Genomic DNA, 15,829 nt, shown 5'->3' with positions numbered 1-15,829 from the left:
GGCTGAAGAGCCAGTTTTCCTTTTATCTCTAAAATGATGCAACTGCATAAATTTTGCATTCTTAGAGCAATAATTCACTGATCGGGATTTGTCTCTACTCACAACTGTTGCCAGAACAAGAGGAGCTTTGGGGGGACTAGGAATCTGCCTTAGAAATTCTAAAAGTGACACAAATTAAGTGTAAAGAGAATAAAATAACCTACTTCTTTTGACAATGCTGCCCTATCAAGAAGTTACCCTTTCTCCTACCTTTAACCACTAAGCTTATTTAGAAGGTCACATAAAACCTGGTCTCGTAAATACCAGTAAAGAGTCTACTAGTCACCAACTCTATTTAACCTCAGTACTGACCGGTCTGTAGCCTTTAGCACTACTGATTGATGCCCCTCAGTCTTCAATTTCCTTCCAGGGTTTCTGTGGCCCTGGACTTTTCTGGCTTTCTATCGGCTTTATCCCTGCAATTTTACACACTCCTCTAGGTGACTATGATTGAAAAAAACTCCTCTAACGAGCATTTTTTCAACCTCAGCATTATTGATACTTGCAGCTGGTAACTTTTTGTGTAGAGGAAAGTCCTATCCCACGTGAAATATGCAGCAGCACCCCTGGCCTCTACAAGGAACCAGACAATAGCTTCACCACTCACCTCCAGACATTGTCAAATATCCTGGGGGCCGAAACCACTTTTTCTCCACGCCTTCCTCCTTAGTAATTTCATCTCACTTTTGCAATTCAACTCCAGCAGCCACAGAGATGGCTCCTGCACCTGGATTTTCTCTCCAGGTTTCCAGTGTCACAATTCCTTTTGATGTGTGTCTCTGCCTGGATACTTTTCTATTACTTGAACCATTAAGCCTCAAACTGAGTCCTCTCCCTCCTCCTCCTCCTCATTGTTAACTTTTCCGAGTGCCCAGATAGTAGGTACTGCTGTAAGCATTTCATGTGTGTTACTCCAATTAATCATCACAATAATACCAAGTGGTGACAATTATTATTCTCTCAATTTTACAAATGAAGAGACTAAGGTTCAGAGGGGGTGAGAAATATGCCCAAATTCATACACAGAGTAAGTGGCAGAGCTAGAGTCTGAACCCTCAGTTTGACTACATAAGCTGCCTTTTAACCTCAATATTATTCTTACATATCTTCCCTTCGGACCTTGTCCTGTTTCCCACCTTCCCTGTTAACACCACTACAGTTTAGGAATCACCCAGGCTCTAAATTCTGGAGCTAAATTTTATTTTCTCCACCAAGAACAGGTCTCTTGACAATACCTGGAAGAGAAATGAAGACACCTTTGCTTGGGCTCGTGTACAAAATGGAGATCAATACATTCTAACTGTTGGAAGCCATCCCACATTGGCCTCTCCACCACAGTAGCCAAAGAAGTCTGCACCGTATCTATGAAAACCTCCTTCTTTGTATTCCCTTCCACTACTCTCCATTAAATATCTCTATCCAGTCTCTAAACCCAAATGCTCCATTTTAGCTCTACCTGCCCCCCCACACACACACCCTGGGGCCTTTTAGCCCACCCCCACTCTCACTTGCAACTCTAACTTGCTGAATAAAGTCCTAAGTCCCAAAGAGATTCCGGGTGGTCCTCCCTACTTCCTCCTTAGTGTTTAGATCCTAGCTTTGTTTTATATAGTCTTTGGTTTGGCTTGTACCTTCGACACAAGTAGGAGCCCCATATTTCATTCAGAATACTCCAGCCTTCTTCTATTTCTGCCAGAGTGCTTCTTCCTGAGACTCTAAATTTTAGTCCTTGGGCCTAAGTACTCTTGTTCTTCAACAGCTTCATGTACATGAACCTGCAGTATGCTTCTTCTGAATCTTCTCCCATTCGTGGTTTTCCCTCCCCCAAATACAAATAGGAATACATATGTATGTGTACATGTGCACGCACACACACAGCATTAGTGGCTCAGAACTGTTTCCTAAAGGCTTTGTACTGGAAAGAGCCTAACAAATTATTGAATTGAATCTGCTCATCAGCTATGAAGCACACAGCAACTGTGCACCCCCAGTCATCCAAGAGAGACATGGTCACAGCAGACTGAAGACCAGCCCTTACTATGAGAGATGGAGATCTGGCCTCTATAGTTGTGGCATCACTGCCACGCATCCCCTCCTCCCACGACTGCCTGTTCCTGCTGTCAGCTGCTATGACTCTATTGCCATGACAACTTGATGTGGAACCCAGTGTCATGGCACTGAACTGGATGCACCAGAGAACGAATGTTAGGCTCACTTTGAATTGATACAATTGCTTGCTCTTTAGATGCTTGTTTCCTTGCCTGACCCTGGGGTGGCAATAAAGAAAGCAATCACAAACTTCTGAGTACCATTGTTCCTGAGCAAACAGAAAAATAATTCTAGGTGACCCCTCTGTAGAAATGTAAAAGTAGGAGGAGGAGTCCCCAGAGACACTCAAGACCAGTAAGAAGAATAAGAGTGAGAACTTGTATTTCACCTTATTTTCTTCCCTTTCTCCCATTTTAACCCGTGCATAAGCTAGAAAGACAGTTTCAGCTCCAGAAATTATCCTGTAAGAAGTAGGAGGTGGGAACTAACACTGAAAGTTTCAGGGGAAACTAAACAGAAATTATACTATTTTTAAGCCTTTTAGACTTGAATATACAAAGCACGCCTATACTATCTGCTGAAGATTAAAGCAATTTTAAAACAAGACTCGCCCCTCCACCTCCATTCCACTTCTCTATCAAAACACTTTCCTTGCAAAGCCATAGTTATTTGTATTCTACCAAAACCAAACAACTGCACACTGCCAGGAACACTCAGCAAAGGGCAGGGATGTAGGGCTCAGTCTTCTCTGCCACAGCAGGACCAAATGGTAAACTTTGTGGGGTCTATGGCAGTAGAGAAAGAGGTTTGAGTACTGACTCTGCTAATTCGATGTTTCTGAAGCTCAGAAAGGTGGAAGTTTCATTGTAAAATAGAGGTAATAATGTCATTCTCACCGATATTTTCATGAGGTTTACACAAAATAATACATAAAAAGAACTTAGTATTCTCTGGGCACATAGGAACATCAGCAGAACTATTCTGCTGGTCCAGATAACAGTAACTATGAACATTTATTGTGTGCTTTTTCATATGGTACCTGCTGAGCTCTCACAGATAAAGAGCCCCCAATTAGTTTTCTTAGAGAAAGACCCTACAACCTTAGGAGTGTAGATTCTAATTTCCCAGCAAGGACTTTCTCACACATCCTAGGCATGAAGAGTAAGGATGTCAAACAGAGGCTCCTTGCTTCAGTTTTAGTAAATGGCCACAGGCTGTCAAGGAGTAATGTTTGCCTTTTCTAGTTTGATACAATCAGGTACAGTCTAACTTCAGTGATGCTGAGGCAAAGCACAGAGAGTGCAGGAAGGATAGGTCCCATTCTGCCCCGCAGCTCTTGCACAGTCTGGAAGTAGCCAGCTCCTCAACCTCACAACCTGCTTCTATCATATTGTCTCTCTTCTGCAGACCGAAACTCTATTACACTCCTGGAGCAGCTAACAATCTGCTTACCTAAGAACCACAGGGCTTGTTAATTATCCTTGCTAAAATACTTTTTGGATCCCCAAAGGCTATGCTACTAACCATCCTCCATTATTTCTTAGCTCCTCCTCAAAAGTTTCCATTCTCAGGGTACTCAGCAATAAAAATGTAGTATGATTAGTCCTAGTTTATGGATGACACTAAAGGCTTAGACAATCAAGAGGGACAGGTGATGAGTGCCAGAGGACTGGTCATCTGACTCTAATATCTGTGCTCTTCCACTTCAGAAGTAAAAGAAAGGATGTCATAATCAATAGTTTTTTTCCCTGAAAGTCTGAACAAATTCTCTATTGGTATACTATTCCCAACCCATCTTCCATAGGTAAAAGTAACTTCCTACAACTACTAACAATTCTATATGGCAATCATAGAAAGGCAATTAGTTGGCATCATTAGCTTTAGACAAGTTATTCTTAAACCCTTTAAATCCTTGCTTCGTCATCTGTAAAACGGAAATTATGTCTAGCTAATCAGGTTGAATTAGGAGCTATCAAAAGAATCTATTTTGCTGGCCACAAAAGTAAACAGAAGCCATTCAACAAAGGATAGTCATCAACTAAATCACTGGGTTGAATGGACATTTTTTACACAGCTACAGATGGATTTTGACGTTTGGCTAAATGCAGTCAGGAGAGATGGGATTCTCAAAATTTACCTTATATATACACATATGAGCATCTACATATAGATCTGAGGTAGACCGAGAGTTGTGCTCTGTAACTTTGGCCTTAAGTTATCAAGGAAAACATCTTTTTCCTTGAGCAGACCTGAGTCTTACTTCCTAGCTAAATGAGAGGCTGGACTAACAGGAAAAGGGGAAAAATGGAGACAGGAGAGGAGGCGGCCCTTAAATAAAAGTCTGGGTGGCTTTTATCACTATTATCACAGTAAAGTTTTATATCTAGGCACCCAGGCTCCTAAATTAAATGTCAAATACAATCCTGCACTGGCAACATGAAGCGTGGCTGCTTTAGGGAAGTCATGACAGCTCCACTCCCCTCTCCATGTTGGTCATGTAATAAGCCCTTCAAGCTTTGGCAGAGAGTATATTATCAAGTCTCCTGTCAGTGCAGACAGGAGTTGGAGCAGGGGGAGAAGGACATCACAATGTGTTAATTTTATTAAGCCATTTAAAGTCAATCCCTTTGCTTTCTAACAATGCTCTAGCCCACCAGGCAGCTCAGAAACCATGCCTATCCTAGTTTCAAAATGCCTAGAGCTGAAGTATTTCAATTAAGAGCTCTGGTGGCCCAATAGAAAGAGAATGGCCAAAGGGTAAAGCTGCAGGAGAAGCAGGAAGGAGAAGTAGGAAGAGAACAAGAATCTCAGTGATGTTTAAAGTGGGGACATATCTCCTAAAGTGTCTCTTAAACGTGACACTTAATTTCTTTTGTGACTCTTAATTTATTTTTCTTCTAATTTGGCACCAGGCAATTTTGCTAACTAGAGAGTCTGCTTCCACAACAATGAACATAATTGCTTCTATGCATTGATTTCTTGTTTTTATTGGGAATATATGGACACACAGCTGCAAACTCCCAAGGCAGATATAATTTGCCTCAACTTGAATGGGCAATGGAGCTATGCTGAACTAACTCCGGGAGAGGCGAGCCACGCAAAGCCCAGAGATGGCCAGCCAACCAGGCAGCAACACCAATGGGCTCCAACTCTGGAGATTTAACTCAATTGATCTGCATGCCATTATCACTCAAAAGAAGTGGCAGTGGTCCTTTAAAATGACACTAATCCTGGGAAATATTAATTGATCAAAGTATAGAACCTAGTTACTTGTAAACACATGGCTTATTTTTCTCCACAAGGATCCAAAGGCCTCCTCAACTGTGGGGGTGGGATTGCTGCCCCCACGGACCCATGGCCTCCTGCTCAAAGCAGTGGTGGTGGATCCTAGGACTAGGGGAAAGCTAGCAGCAGCCACCCTGTAGAGGATGCTGTAGTAAGCACTTTAAATGGATTATCTCATTTAATCTTCCTAACGACCCTATGAAGTATGTACTATTATCCCCTCTTTCACAAAAAAAAAAAAAAAAAAAGGAGAAAAATCTGAGAAATGAAGAGATTAAGCACAGGATCTGCCTGAGATCAAACAGCAGTCTACACTGGAGTTAATCTGACCAGGTGCAGTCTGATCCAGAGCCTATGCTGTTAATAACTGGAGAATACTGCCTCTCCCTGACAGAGGCTAACATCAGGTTTCTGCTCCTCATTCCCCTCTAGAAGAAAGGGGAAAGCCTAGTCACTGATGAATGGAATTGCTGGGTCATATGACAACTCTATGTTTAACCTTTTGAGGAACTTTAAGTGAAGGGCTAACAAAAGTGATTATTAAAAAAAAAAAAAAGATTGTATTTATTTATTCATGAGAGACACAGAGAGAGAGGCAAAGACACAGCAGAGGGAAAAGCAGGCTCCCTGCAGGGAGCCCTATGTGGGACTTGATCCTGGGACTCGGGGGTCATGCCCTCAGCCAAAGGCAGGTGCTCATGTTCAACTGCTGAGCCACCCAGGTGTCCCAACAAAAGGGATTCTGATGGAAATTCTCTCACCTCCTCTCCGCAACTTTATTGAGATATAATCCCCATATCATACAATTCAGCCATTTAAAATGTACAATTCAGTGGTTTTTAGGAGATTCACAAAGTTGCACAATCAACCCAGGGTCAGTTTGAACATTTTCATCACATCAAAAGAAATTCTGTGACCCCAAGCAGTCACTCCCACCCCATTTCTCCATCTCCCTCAGCCCCAGGGAAAGAGTCTGTCTCCTAGCTCTAGAAATCTGCTCTATTCTGGACATGCCACACAGATGGAATCACTCAGTATTCGGTCTTCTGGGAAGGGCCTCTTTCAGTGAGCATTTCTGAGGGCCCTATATATTATTGCAGTATATATCGACACTGCACTTCCTTCCTGCCACATACTGTCCTGCTGTACAAATACACCAGATTTTTCTTACCCGGTCATCTGCTGGGCTGCTTCCACAGTCTGGGTAGTATGAATAATGCTGCTATGAATACCGGGGTGCAGTCTTTGTGTGGACATATGTTTTCATTTCTCTTGAGTACGTACCCAAGAATGGAATTGCTGGGTTATATGGCAGCTCTATGTTTAACCTTCTGAGGAACTGCCACACTGTTTTCCAAAGTGACTATACCACTTCCAATTTTTCCACATCCTCACCAAATGGAAAACTTCTCTTTATTGGGAAAACTGCAGAACTGTAGTTCTAAAAACCATCAATCTGCTTGGACTCTGCTATTACTGCTTGGGTGACCTCGAGCAGGAATGCTTACACTTCTGGCACCTCAGCTTCCTCTACTGGAAAGCGGGGTATTAGAGACAGCCTCAGACTTCCCACTGAGCCCTACACATATTCATTTAGTCTCATCATGTGAGATGCTGACTGGGGCATCGGGGGAAGGTGCCATCAAACGGACAGCTTGGGGCTGACTGCATGATTGTGTGTCTGACTTTGCATTAATTCAGTTTCCACTGTATCTGAATCATCTTAGACTGTGATTGGCATGTCTTGCAAAAACAAACAAACTTCATTGGATGTGCTTATGCTATTAGGAAGAAAATAGAAATGCCATATTGGGTAAAACTTCCATTTGGTAATAACAGCAGACTGGCCTTCAGGATTTTAGTTTTCCAAGTTGCAGTTCAAAGACTGAAGTGGATTCAAATGATAAAAGTGTTTACAAGGGATGAGTCAGTGAAAAAAGCAAGATACAAACTACGTATGCATGTGTATACACACGCAAATACATACAGTTATCTAATTGTAAATATACTTAAACATACATAGAATAATAGAGAGAAAATACGAATTCTCCATCTGAAAAGTAAAGTACCAGAATATTAACCAGTTTTCTCATAGGTATGTCTTAAAGTGTGATATATTGACCATTTGCATCAGAATCATCCAGGCTATATATTTAAAAAGTAGTCTCAGAACTACCAAATTGACGTTCTGGGTGAGGCTCAAGAATCTGCATTTAAAAATAGAGGTATTTCTGTGGACGGAACTAGAAGGTATTATGCTAAGTGAAATAAGGCAGAGAAAGACAATTATATGATTTCACTCATATGTAGAATTTAAGAAACAAAACAGAGGATCATAGGGGAAAAGAGAGAGAAAAATAAAATAAGATAAAATCAGAGGGGGAGACAAACCATAAGAGACTCTTAATCACAGGAAACAGAGTTGCTGGAGGGGAGGGGGCGGGGGAAAGGGGTAACTGGGTAATAGACATTAAAGAAGGTAACATGATGTAATGAACACTTATATAAAATTGATGAATCACCGAACTCTACCTCTGAAACTAGTAATACACTATATGTTAATAATTGAATTTAAATAAAATTAAATTAAAAGAAAACAGGTACTCAAAGTTTATGAACTGCAGGTAGATTTTTTTTTCATGTATATATATATAAGTGTTCCTTGGCTGGAAAGTTACTAGAATTATTGACCTATTTCTACACTTTTCATAAGGAAGGACATATATATATATATGTCTGTTTTTCCCACAATTTTCTACAGATAGCATGTATTACTTTTATAATTGGAGGGACGGGGACAAAGGGAATTTGTTTCATTTTGTTTTGATGAAGGCAGGGGGATGGTGAAGGAAAGCAAAGAGCTTGTTTCTCCTCTTTCTACTGCCCAGTGTCTACAGAGGGTTGAAAAGGGGTCCCACTTGCTCCCCAGTGGATTCCATGTCTCGGAGCCTAGCTCAGGCCTGAAACAGCACAGGTATTTTCCCATTTGGTGTCCTCCATCACTAATGGGAAACTACTGAAGCACCAGCCTCAGTTCTTCATTTAGCCAGTGCTAAATGCTCTGGGCTATCACAGCTCCTTTGGCATCTCCCCATGTTTTCTGTTGGAAAAGGCCATCCTCCAGTCCTGAACCCTGGGGGTGTGGGCCGCAGTGTCCAGTAAAGGCAGGTAGAAGAATGTGAGGGAAATATAGTCAGTGAAGAGTCATACTCCTAAGGATGACAGCACACATATCTATATTTACTCATCTATGGGTTCCATAATTGTGCATTGGAGAAGAACAAGGAGTATGACAAATGTGAAGTCCTAATCCTGTCACTTACTAGCAAGCTCTTTAATCCCTCTAAGTCTTGGATTGTTCCTCCATAAAACAGTACAAATAATAGTTCTTTTCATAGGGTTATTGTAATAGATCACGCATATCTATTACTATTACATCACCTAATACCTAGGCTTGAGGGTACAGAAAGAACACAAAATAGTATGCATGCCCTTTAAGATTACTACTTACAAATTCCTTATGAAAAGTGTAGAAATAGGTCAATAATTCTAATAACTTTCCAACCAAGGAACACTTTTGAATGAATCAACTTGATAAGTAAGGCAGCTCAAGACTTTGCTTCAGTTGGCTACATAAACACTGCCCAAGTGAATGCTTCTGTCTTGGGCCAGAGCAAGGACCAGCATGAGGCCTGACCTGACCCTGGTGAATAAGAGAACCTAACAACAAGAATTCAAGTTAGGTTTTGCTTATATGCATTACTCTTTGTACATGCAAAACCTATCATTTTCTAAATGAGTCTTTAAAAAAAAATTATTTTAAAGATTTTTTTGAAGATTTTCTTTTATTTGAGAATGAGAGAGAGAGCGCGCGCGTGCGCATGTGTGCCCAAGCAGGTGGAGGGGCAGAGGGAGAAGCAGACTCCTCACTGAGCGGGGAGCCTGAGACATGGGGCTTACTCCCAGAACCTTGGGATCATGACCTGAACCGAAGGTAGACACTTATCTAAGCCACCCAGGCGCCCCAAAACCTATCATTTTAACAAGAGTCTGATTAGCAGAGGATAGTGAAGGACTAGGCTATGTTCCATGTCACTGATATTAGCTACTAAAATGGACTGTAAAGTTCTCTTGCAATTATAAAATGCTATATAAATACTAAATGAAAATAAAATAAGACGACAATTCCCAGATTTACTTTCATGCTGCTAGACAATTCTTTGGTTTTATACTTTAGTAAGAACACCGTTAAGAGATTGCAAAAAATACAGAAAACCTGATAGGTTTTAAGCAGTGTTAGTATGATTAGAGCCCATGTTTAATCTGAGAGAATAATGGGAGCCACTTGGCTTGAGTTTAATGCACTTTTCTTGAGAATTACATCTTGTAAGATAAGTATAATTTCATGATACACAACTGTGGTTTGCTTTTAAAGATTTTATTTATTTATTCATGAGAGACACAGAGAGAGAGGCAGAGACACAGGCAGAGGTTGAGAAGCAGGCTCCATGCAGGGAGCCTGACATGGAACTCAATCCCGGGACTCCAGGATCACGCCCTGAGCCAAAGGCAGGCACTAAACCGCTGAGCCACCCAGGGATCCCCACAACTGTGTTTTTAACTGTTTGTTTCAAGCACACCAGCCATAGGAAACAAGGAACAGTGCATGTTAGATGGAAAGAAAAGCAATCAATACTAATAGAGAGAGTGGCTGTTATTAACTACATAGTAAGATGTTAGCCGGATTGAGTTTAGCATGTTGTGCTTTTGGTTCAATGCTTTCTGAGAGGCTGGGCAGGGGGAAGAAAATCAATGTGTTTTCTGAGCTTCAGTTTCCTCTGGGTATTCTATGAAAGATAACTGCATAGTCACTTCACAGGAGAGCTGTAAAGAACTCAGAATGCCTTTAATTTCTTAAAAATCCAGGTATGGACATAGACATGCGCCCGCGTGTGCACGCGCGCGCACACACACACACACACCTGTTTAACTCTACATCTTTTCATTTCCCTACAGTTTAGCATAAATATAAGAAATGTATAGACAAAAACTGTGCTTTGTGCAATAAATGTTTCCAAAAAGTATGACTGTAAAAAATATGTTTGCAAACTGGATCATATCAAACATATTGGGATGCCTTATTATTTAAGACTACTTTCGGGTGCCTGGATGGCTCAGTTGGTTAAGTGTCTGCCTTTGGCTCAGGTCATGATTCTAGGCTCCTGGGATGGAGCCCCGCCATCAGGCTCTCTGCTCAGCAGGAAGCCTGCTTCTCCCTCTGCCTCTGCCTCCTGCTCTGCCTACTTGTGTTCTCTCTGTCAAATAAATAAATAAAATCTTTAAAAAAAAAAAAAAGACTTTCAATTAAACTGGAAATTGTTTGTTATTAAAAAATACTCTCTCCGTTATGTACAAAGTTCTAGAACCCTGGACATATGGATCCTTTAAACCAGGGCCCACTATAGCAACACGCATGCAGGCAACTTAATCTGGTTGCCTTATTTCCCAACCACCACCGGCTCTGATTCTTGTCCTCAGGCTCACCCTTAGTAGCTGAGATTTTGTGTCTCCTACTGTTCCTCTGGTGTTAGAACTCAGCCCACTCCTGTCCCATGGCATGAGTCTTGATTGTCCTCATAAATCCTAACCAGAACTCTCCCTTTTTCAGGCCTCGCTGTTTCTCTGCTGGACATGGCACTTTACAGGAACCCTGCCCTCTCAAACAGCCTCAGGCTACCTCCCTTTCTTCTCTCCTACTCCTTTGCTACCTCAGCTCAAATTTATTTGTTTTCTAAGCCTGGATTTTTATGGATCTCTTGCCCTTTTTTTTTTTTTTTTTAAAGTTAAAATCACTTGGACTTATTTACAAGGGCTCTTCTGGCCATTTGCTAAAAGGAATGAAAAAAAAAAAAATCAAAATAAGAGGGAAGGAAAATCACCAGGATCAGCATGGCCTCTAGTCACCCCAGAACCACTGAATCAGCAACTGTGGGGATGTGCCCAGCACTCTGTAGTTTATAAGTCCTCTAGGTGATTTTTACGAACATTAAGGTTAAGAACCACTAGTCTGAAAGAAAAAAGGCATCTGACAAATATTTTGGACAAAATGTGGCTTCTCATTAAGAAGAATTAAGTCTACATTATTGACACAGAAGAATGTCCAAGATATTCTGTGTAATAAAACCACAGGTATAGTGTAATTCTTGTAAAAATTCTTAGAAGTATATTTCCACATGGAAAAATGTCTAGAAGGTTAAATATCAAACTTTAATAGTGGTTAGCTTGGGGAAAATATATTTGACTTTTCCTTCATGGATAGCTGTATTTTTTAATCTTTAAGCATATATTATTTTATAATTTTTAAAAATGGTTAATCTGATCCACACTCCTCTCTGACAAAACTCAGAGGTAAAAATTAACTCAGTCCCCAACAGATTTCAGTGTCTGGACTAATGAAGCTTTGTGATGCTTTAGGGAATTCTAGAAGAAGTGAGGCAGAGATAGTGCTCAGTGCTCCATGACTCAAATCAGTGCTTCTATGAAAAGCTCCTGTGCCAGGAAACGACAGGTCATAAAGCCTGACAGATTCTGCCTTTCTTAAATAGGCCAACTTAAAAAAGGGATGGTGGGGTTCTAAGGGAAAGCAGAACAGACTAAAAACTTCTCTTGGGAGACAACTATTTATTTGTTGCAAAAATTATATATATATATAGTATCCCATTTTCCACCACCCTCTCTCCCTGTTTGTGATTGGCAGTCATTCTGCAATTACATTGGTCCTTCTTCAAGCTGGCTCCATCTTTAAACAGTATATGCATATGGCAGACCAGAAAAAGGCCTGAAAATAAAGTAGAATGGTGGAAATAATCCAGGACAAAATAAAGAGAAGATAAAAGAGGTGAGTGTGAATGTATATATCTGAGATCAAGTCTAGTCCTAACAAACATCCTTTAGCTCATGATGCATCATGGGAAAATCCTGAGGCTTCCATGAGTTGTTCTCAAGGGACCATTCAATTATTTCACCTCTGGCAAGTTTCCTATTAGAAGCACTCCATGCATTCACAAAGGACCCCAAAGCACTTTACCTGTATTATCATCATTCACAGAAGCCACTCAGTGTAATCTGTATACATCCTCTTGCTCTTCACTGCCTACAAGCATGTGGGTGTGGCAGAAACAGAAAATACAGTTGTCTCCTTCAGGATAGCTGTTGCCCCAGAAACCAGAAAAACTCAGTAAAAAAACAAAAACAAACAAAAAACTTTCAGTAATCCTTATTAATTACTTCATCTTCACTAAAGGAAAACTACTTATACCAGGGGGGCTTTCTACTTGGAGCTAAGAAAATTGATAAAGTTTACCACAATTGTTTTTCTATCAAGATATTCTCTGTCTCTGCAGCCCTAAATACACCAGAAGACTAGAGATATTACCAACCTCCCAATACTTTCAAAGCTATATGGAGAGAAAGATATTTTGTAGATTGGAGACTGTAGCCACCTTTTGAAAAGCTGTTATTATCTGTGGCTCTGCCTAATAGTGCTTCAGATCAGAAAATCAGGGTGCAAGGTAATTAGATGGTAGAAAGGAGATGAACCTCAGTGCTTGGTTTGCAGCATGACATAAAAGAAAGAGCACAGGCAATGGAGTCAATTTGGATCCCAGCTCTAAATTATACTAGATTTGGGGCAAATAACCCTACCTCTCTAAGCCTCAGTGTCCTTATCAATAAAATGGGAATAAGCTACTTTACCAAGTTGTTGCAAAAATCACAAGTACATAAGAGCAAAGGGGAGAAAGAAGTTAGTGTTTAATGGGCAGAGTTTCAGTTTAGAATGACTAAAGTTCTGGAAATGGAATGGTGGTGGGAATGGTTGGACAGAAATGTGAATAGTTAATGCCACTAACCTATATACTGAAAAATAGTTGAAGTGGTAAATTTCATTATGTGTATTTTACCACATTTTGTTCAAATGATATATAAGGCTCCTAGCACAGTGTCCTGGCTCTCTCAGTGGGTACTCAAGAAATGCTAGTCTTTTCCCCATATGAAGAACTCTTAAAAAAAAAAAAATATTCAAAATAAGAAGGGGGGTGCATAGAAAAAGTCAAACAAAATTGTGCTCCTATCCCTATTTATTTTCAAGAGGCTTTGACTTTCAGGCAGAGCCAGTTGGCACCAATACCAAGTAGTGCCACAGTAAGTCTCTGGGTAGGAGAAGGGAGGCTGTGTTAGTCATAATCCCTCCGGCATGTTCAGTTCCCAGTCCACCCCCACCCTGGTAATGGAGTCTCCCAGAATATCAATCTTCTAGCTCTCAACATCTTGCAAAGAAAACTGGGAAGCTGAAACCATTTCCCAGACCAGACTCCAGGTCATGAGGATAAAAGCATTTGCAGTGGCAGCTGGTTCCTCTAAGTAAGAGAGAGACAAGACACTAGTGCTGAACACCAACTGGATGGGTCTGGAGCCTGTTCCAGTCTCCAGCATTAAGCTGATCAGTACCTTAGATGCCTTTGGCTGGGTTTAATGGACACAGAGGACAGTTATCTCAAAGGCCCGTTAAAGGAAGATTAAAAATGCAATTCAGGGAAAACAATTAATGGTTATACGTTGTAAATCATAAAATAGAGAAGGGAAAAAACAGATGACTTATCTCTAGGCATATTAGAACACTGCTTCTGATAGGCAGGCTTAATTAGATCTCAATGCAATGCTCAGATAGATGATCATTAACATCCCTAGAACTTAGCTCAAGGAGAAAGACGTAATTGGAGTACCAACCCCCAATCAATTCCAAAACAATACGTACTTTTGGATCTGAGCTCTTGAACTTTAACCTTTCCACCAACTCTATCATAGCCGCCTTCAGTCCGCCAGAGTCTTTGCTCTAAAAGAAAGAAAAGTAAGGGGTCATTAGAAAGCATTTTGTTGCTCTCTCAAACACAGACAGTATATTTCATGGGACAATGAAATGGAAAACCATTTTTTCTTATTAGCCAAGAAAACCAGATGAATAAGAAAAGCTTGCATTGCCCCTCTTCCTCTCTCTATTGGACAAAGAGGGTTGGGATATAAATTGCCCAGTGACCTGAGAGAATTATTGGAATGAAAATTAAATGCAATTTGTACAGGCTGACTCACTGTTTCATCTTCAACTGTGCCAATGTTCACTGAGGGCTGAGGCTCTGAAAAAGAGGTTTTGATCTAGGATGTCCATTTTATGACATAGTGATTTTTATTTTGAACTTCTACATACCAAATACAGAAATATGCAGTATTAAATATTCTTACAGAAATAAAAACAAAGAAAATGCTTCAAGATTTAATTGGAAATGATATTACAGTAGGATGGTTGAATACAGGTTTTTGAGTCAGACATAAAAAGTTTCAAATTTGGGGTCTGCCATAACTAGTTGATGAATCTCGGGTAAATTACTGACTTTCTCAAAACCTCATGCCCCTTCTATAAAATGTGGATAATAAGTAGGGTTATTTTGAGGCTTAACTGGAACAGTGTCAAGGCATTGCCCAATATGTGGCGCCTTGTAAGTGCTCAATAAATGCCTATTATTATTACTGCACTGTAACAATTTAGAGTAGCACAGTCCAAGAAAAATGTAAACCACAAATGCAAGCCACGTATATAGTTTTAAGTGTTCTAATGGCCACGAAAATAAAGTGAAATTAATTCCAATAGATTGTACTTAACTCAGTATATCCAATATATTATCACTACAACGTGATTTCAACGAGATAGCTGATACATTTTTTCATACTAAGTCTTTGAAATCTAGTGTGTATTTCACATACACAGCCCAATTTAACTTAAATCACATTTCAAGTCCTCCAAAAATATATAGAGCTAGTAATTACTGTATCGTCAACAAAGATTTAGGGAATAGACTCTAGAGCCACACAGCCTGGATTCAAGTCCCAACTCTATCACTAGTTGTGTGACCTTAGGAAAGTCATTTAGTCTCTCTATGCTTTTATTTATGTGTAATATGAAGCTAATAACACTACTTACTTCATAAGGTTATAGTAAAATTAAATGAACTAACAATATACATTATGGTGCTCAGAAAAGGTCCTGGAACATGGTAAATGTAACAGATTCATTAGAATTTTTATTATTGTCTATCTGCCTCATGATGTTTTAAACTCCTTAAGGGTAAGAACTATGGCTTCTATCTCTGTATTTGTGCCCAGCATAAAGAAGGGTTTGAAATAGTCTGTTGAACAAATATACAATCTTAAGACATAAATGACCTAGGGATCCCTGGGTAGCTCAGTGACTGAGCATCTGCCTTCACCCCAGGTCATGACCCCGGGGTCCTGGGATGGAGTCCCACATCGGGCTCCCAGCGGGGAGCCTGATTCTCCCTCTGCCTATGTCTCTGCCTCTCTCTCTCTGTGTCTCTCATGAATAAATAAAATAAAATCTTAAAAA

The 15,829-nt window shown here is 40.3% G+C and overlaps 1 protein-coding gene across 2 annotated transcripts in view; it reads right to left on the bottom strand.

Annotated features, from left to right (window-relative positions):
- Positions 1-15,829, bottom strand: part of TRIM44 (tripartite motif containing 44) — a 108,627-nt gene that overhangs the window by 73,122 nt on the left and 19,676 nt on the right. For both annotated transcript variants that reach the window (XM_072791130.1, XM_072791129.1), the window contains exon 2: positions 14,189-14,266. In XM_072791130.1, the coding sequence (XP_072647231.1) occupies positions 14,189-14,266 (78 nt within the window). The remainder of the gene's footprint in view (positions 1-14,188; positions 14,267-15,829) is intronic.

The sequence above is a fragment of the Canis lupus genome, chromosome 21 (assembly GCF_048164855.1).
Source record: "Canis lupus baileyi chromosome 21, mCanLup2.hap1, whole genome shotgun sequence".
In the NCBI taxonomy this organism is placed as follows: domain Eukaryota; kingdom Metazoa; phylum Chordata; class Mammalia; order Carnivora; family Canidae; genus Canis; species Canis lupus.
The sequence above is the reverse complement of the archived record's forward strand: the minus strand, read 5'-3'. Positions and strand labels throughout refer to the sequence as shown.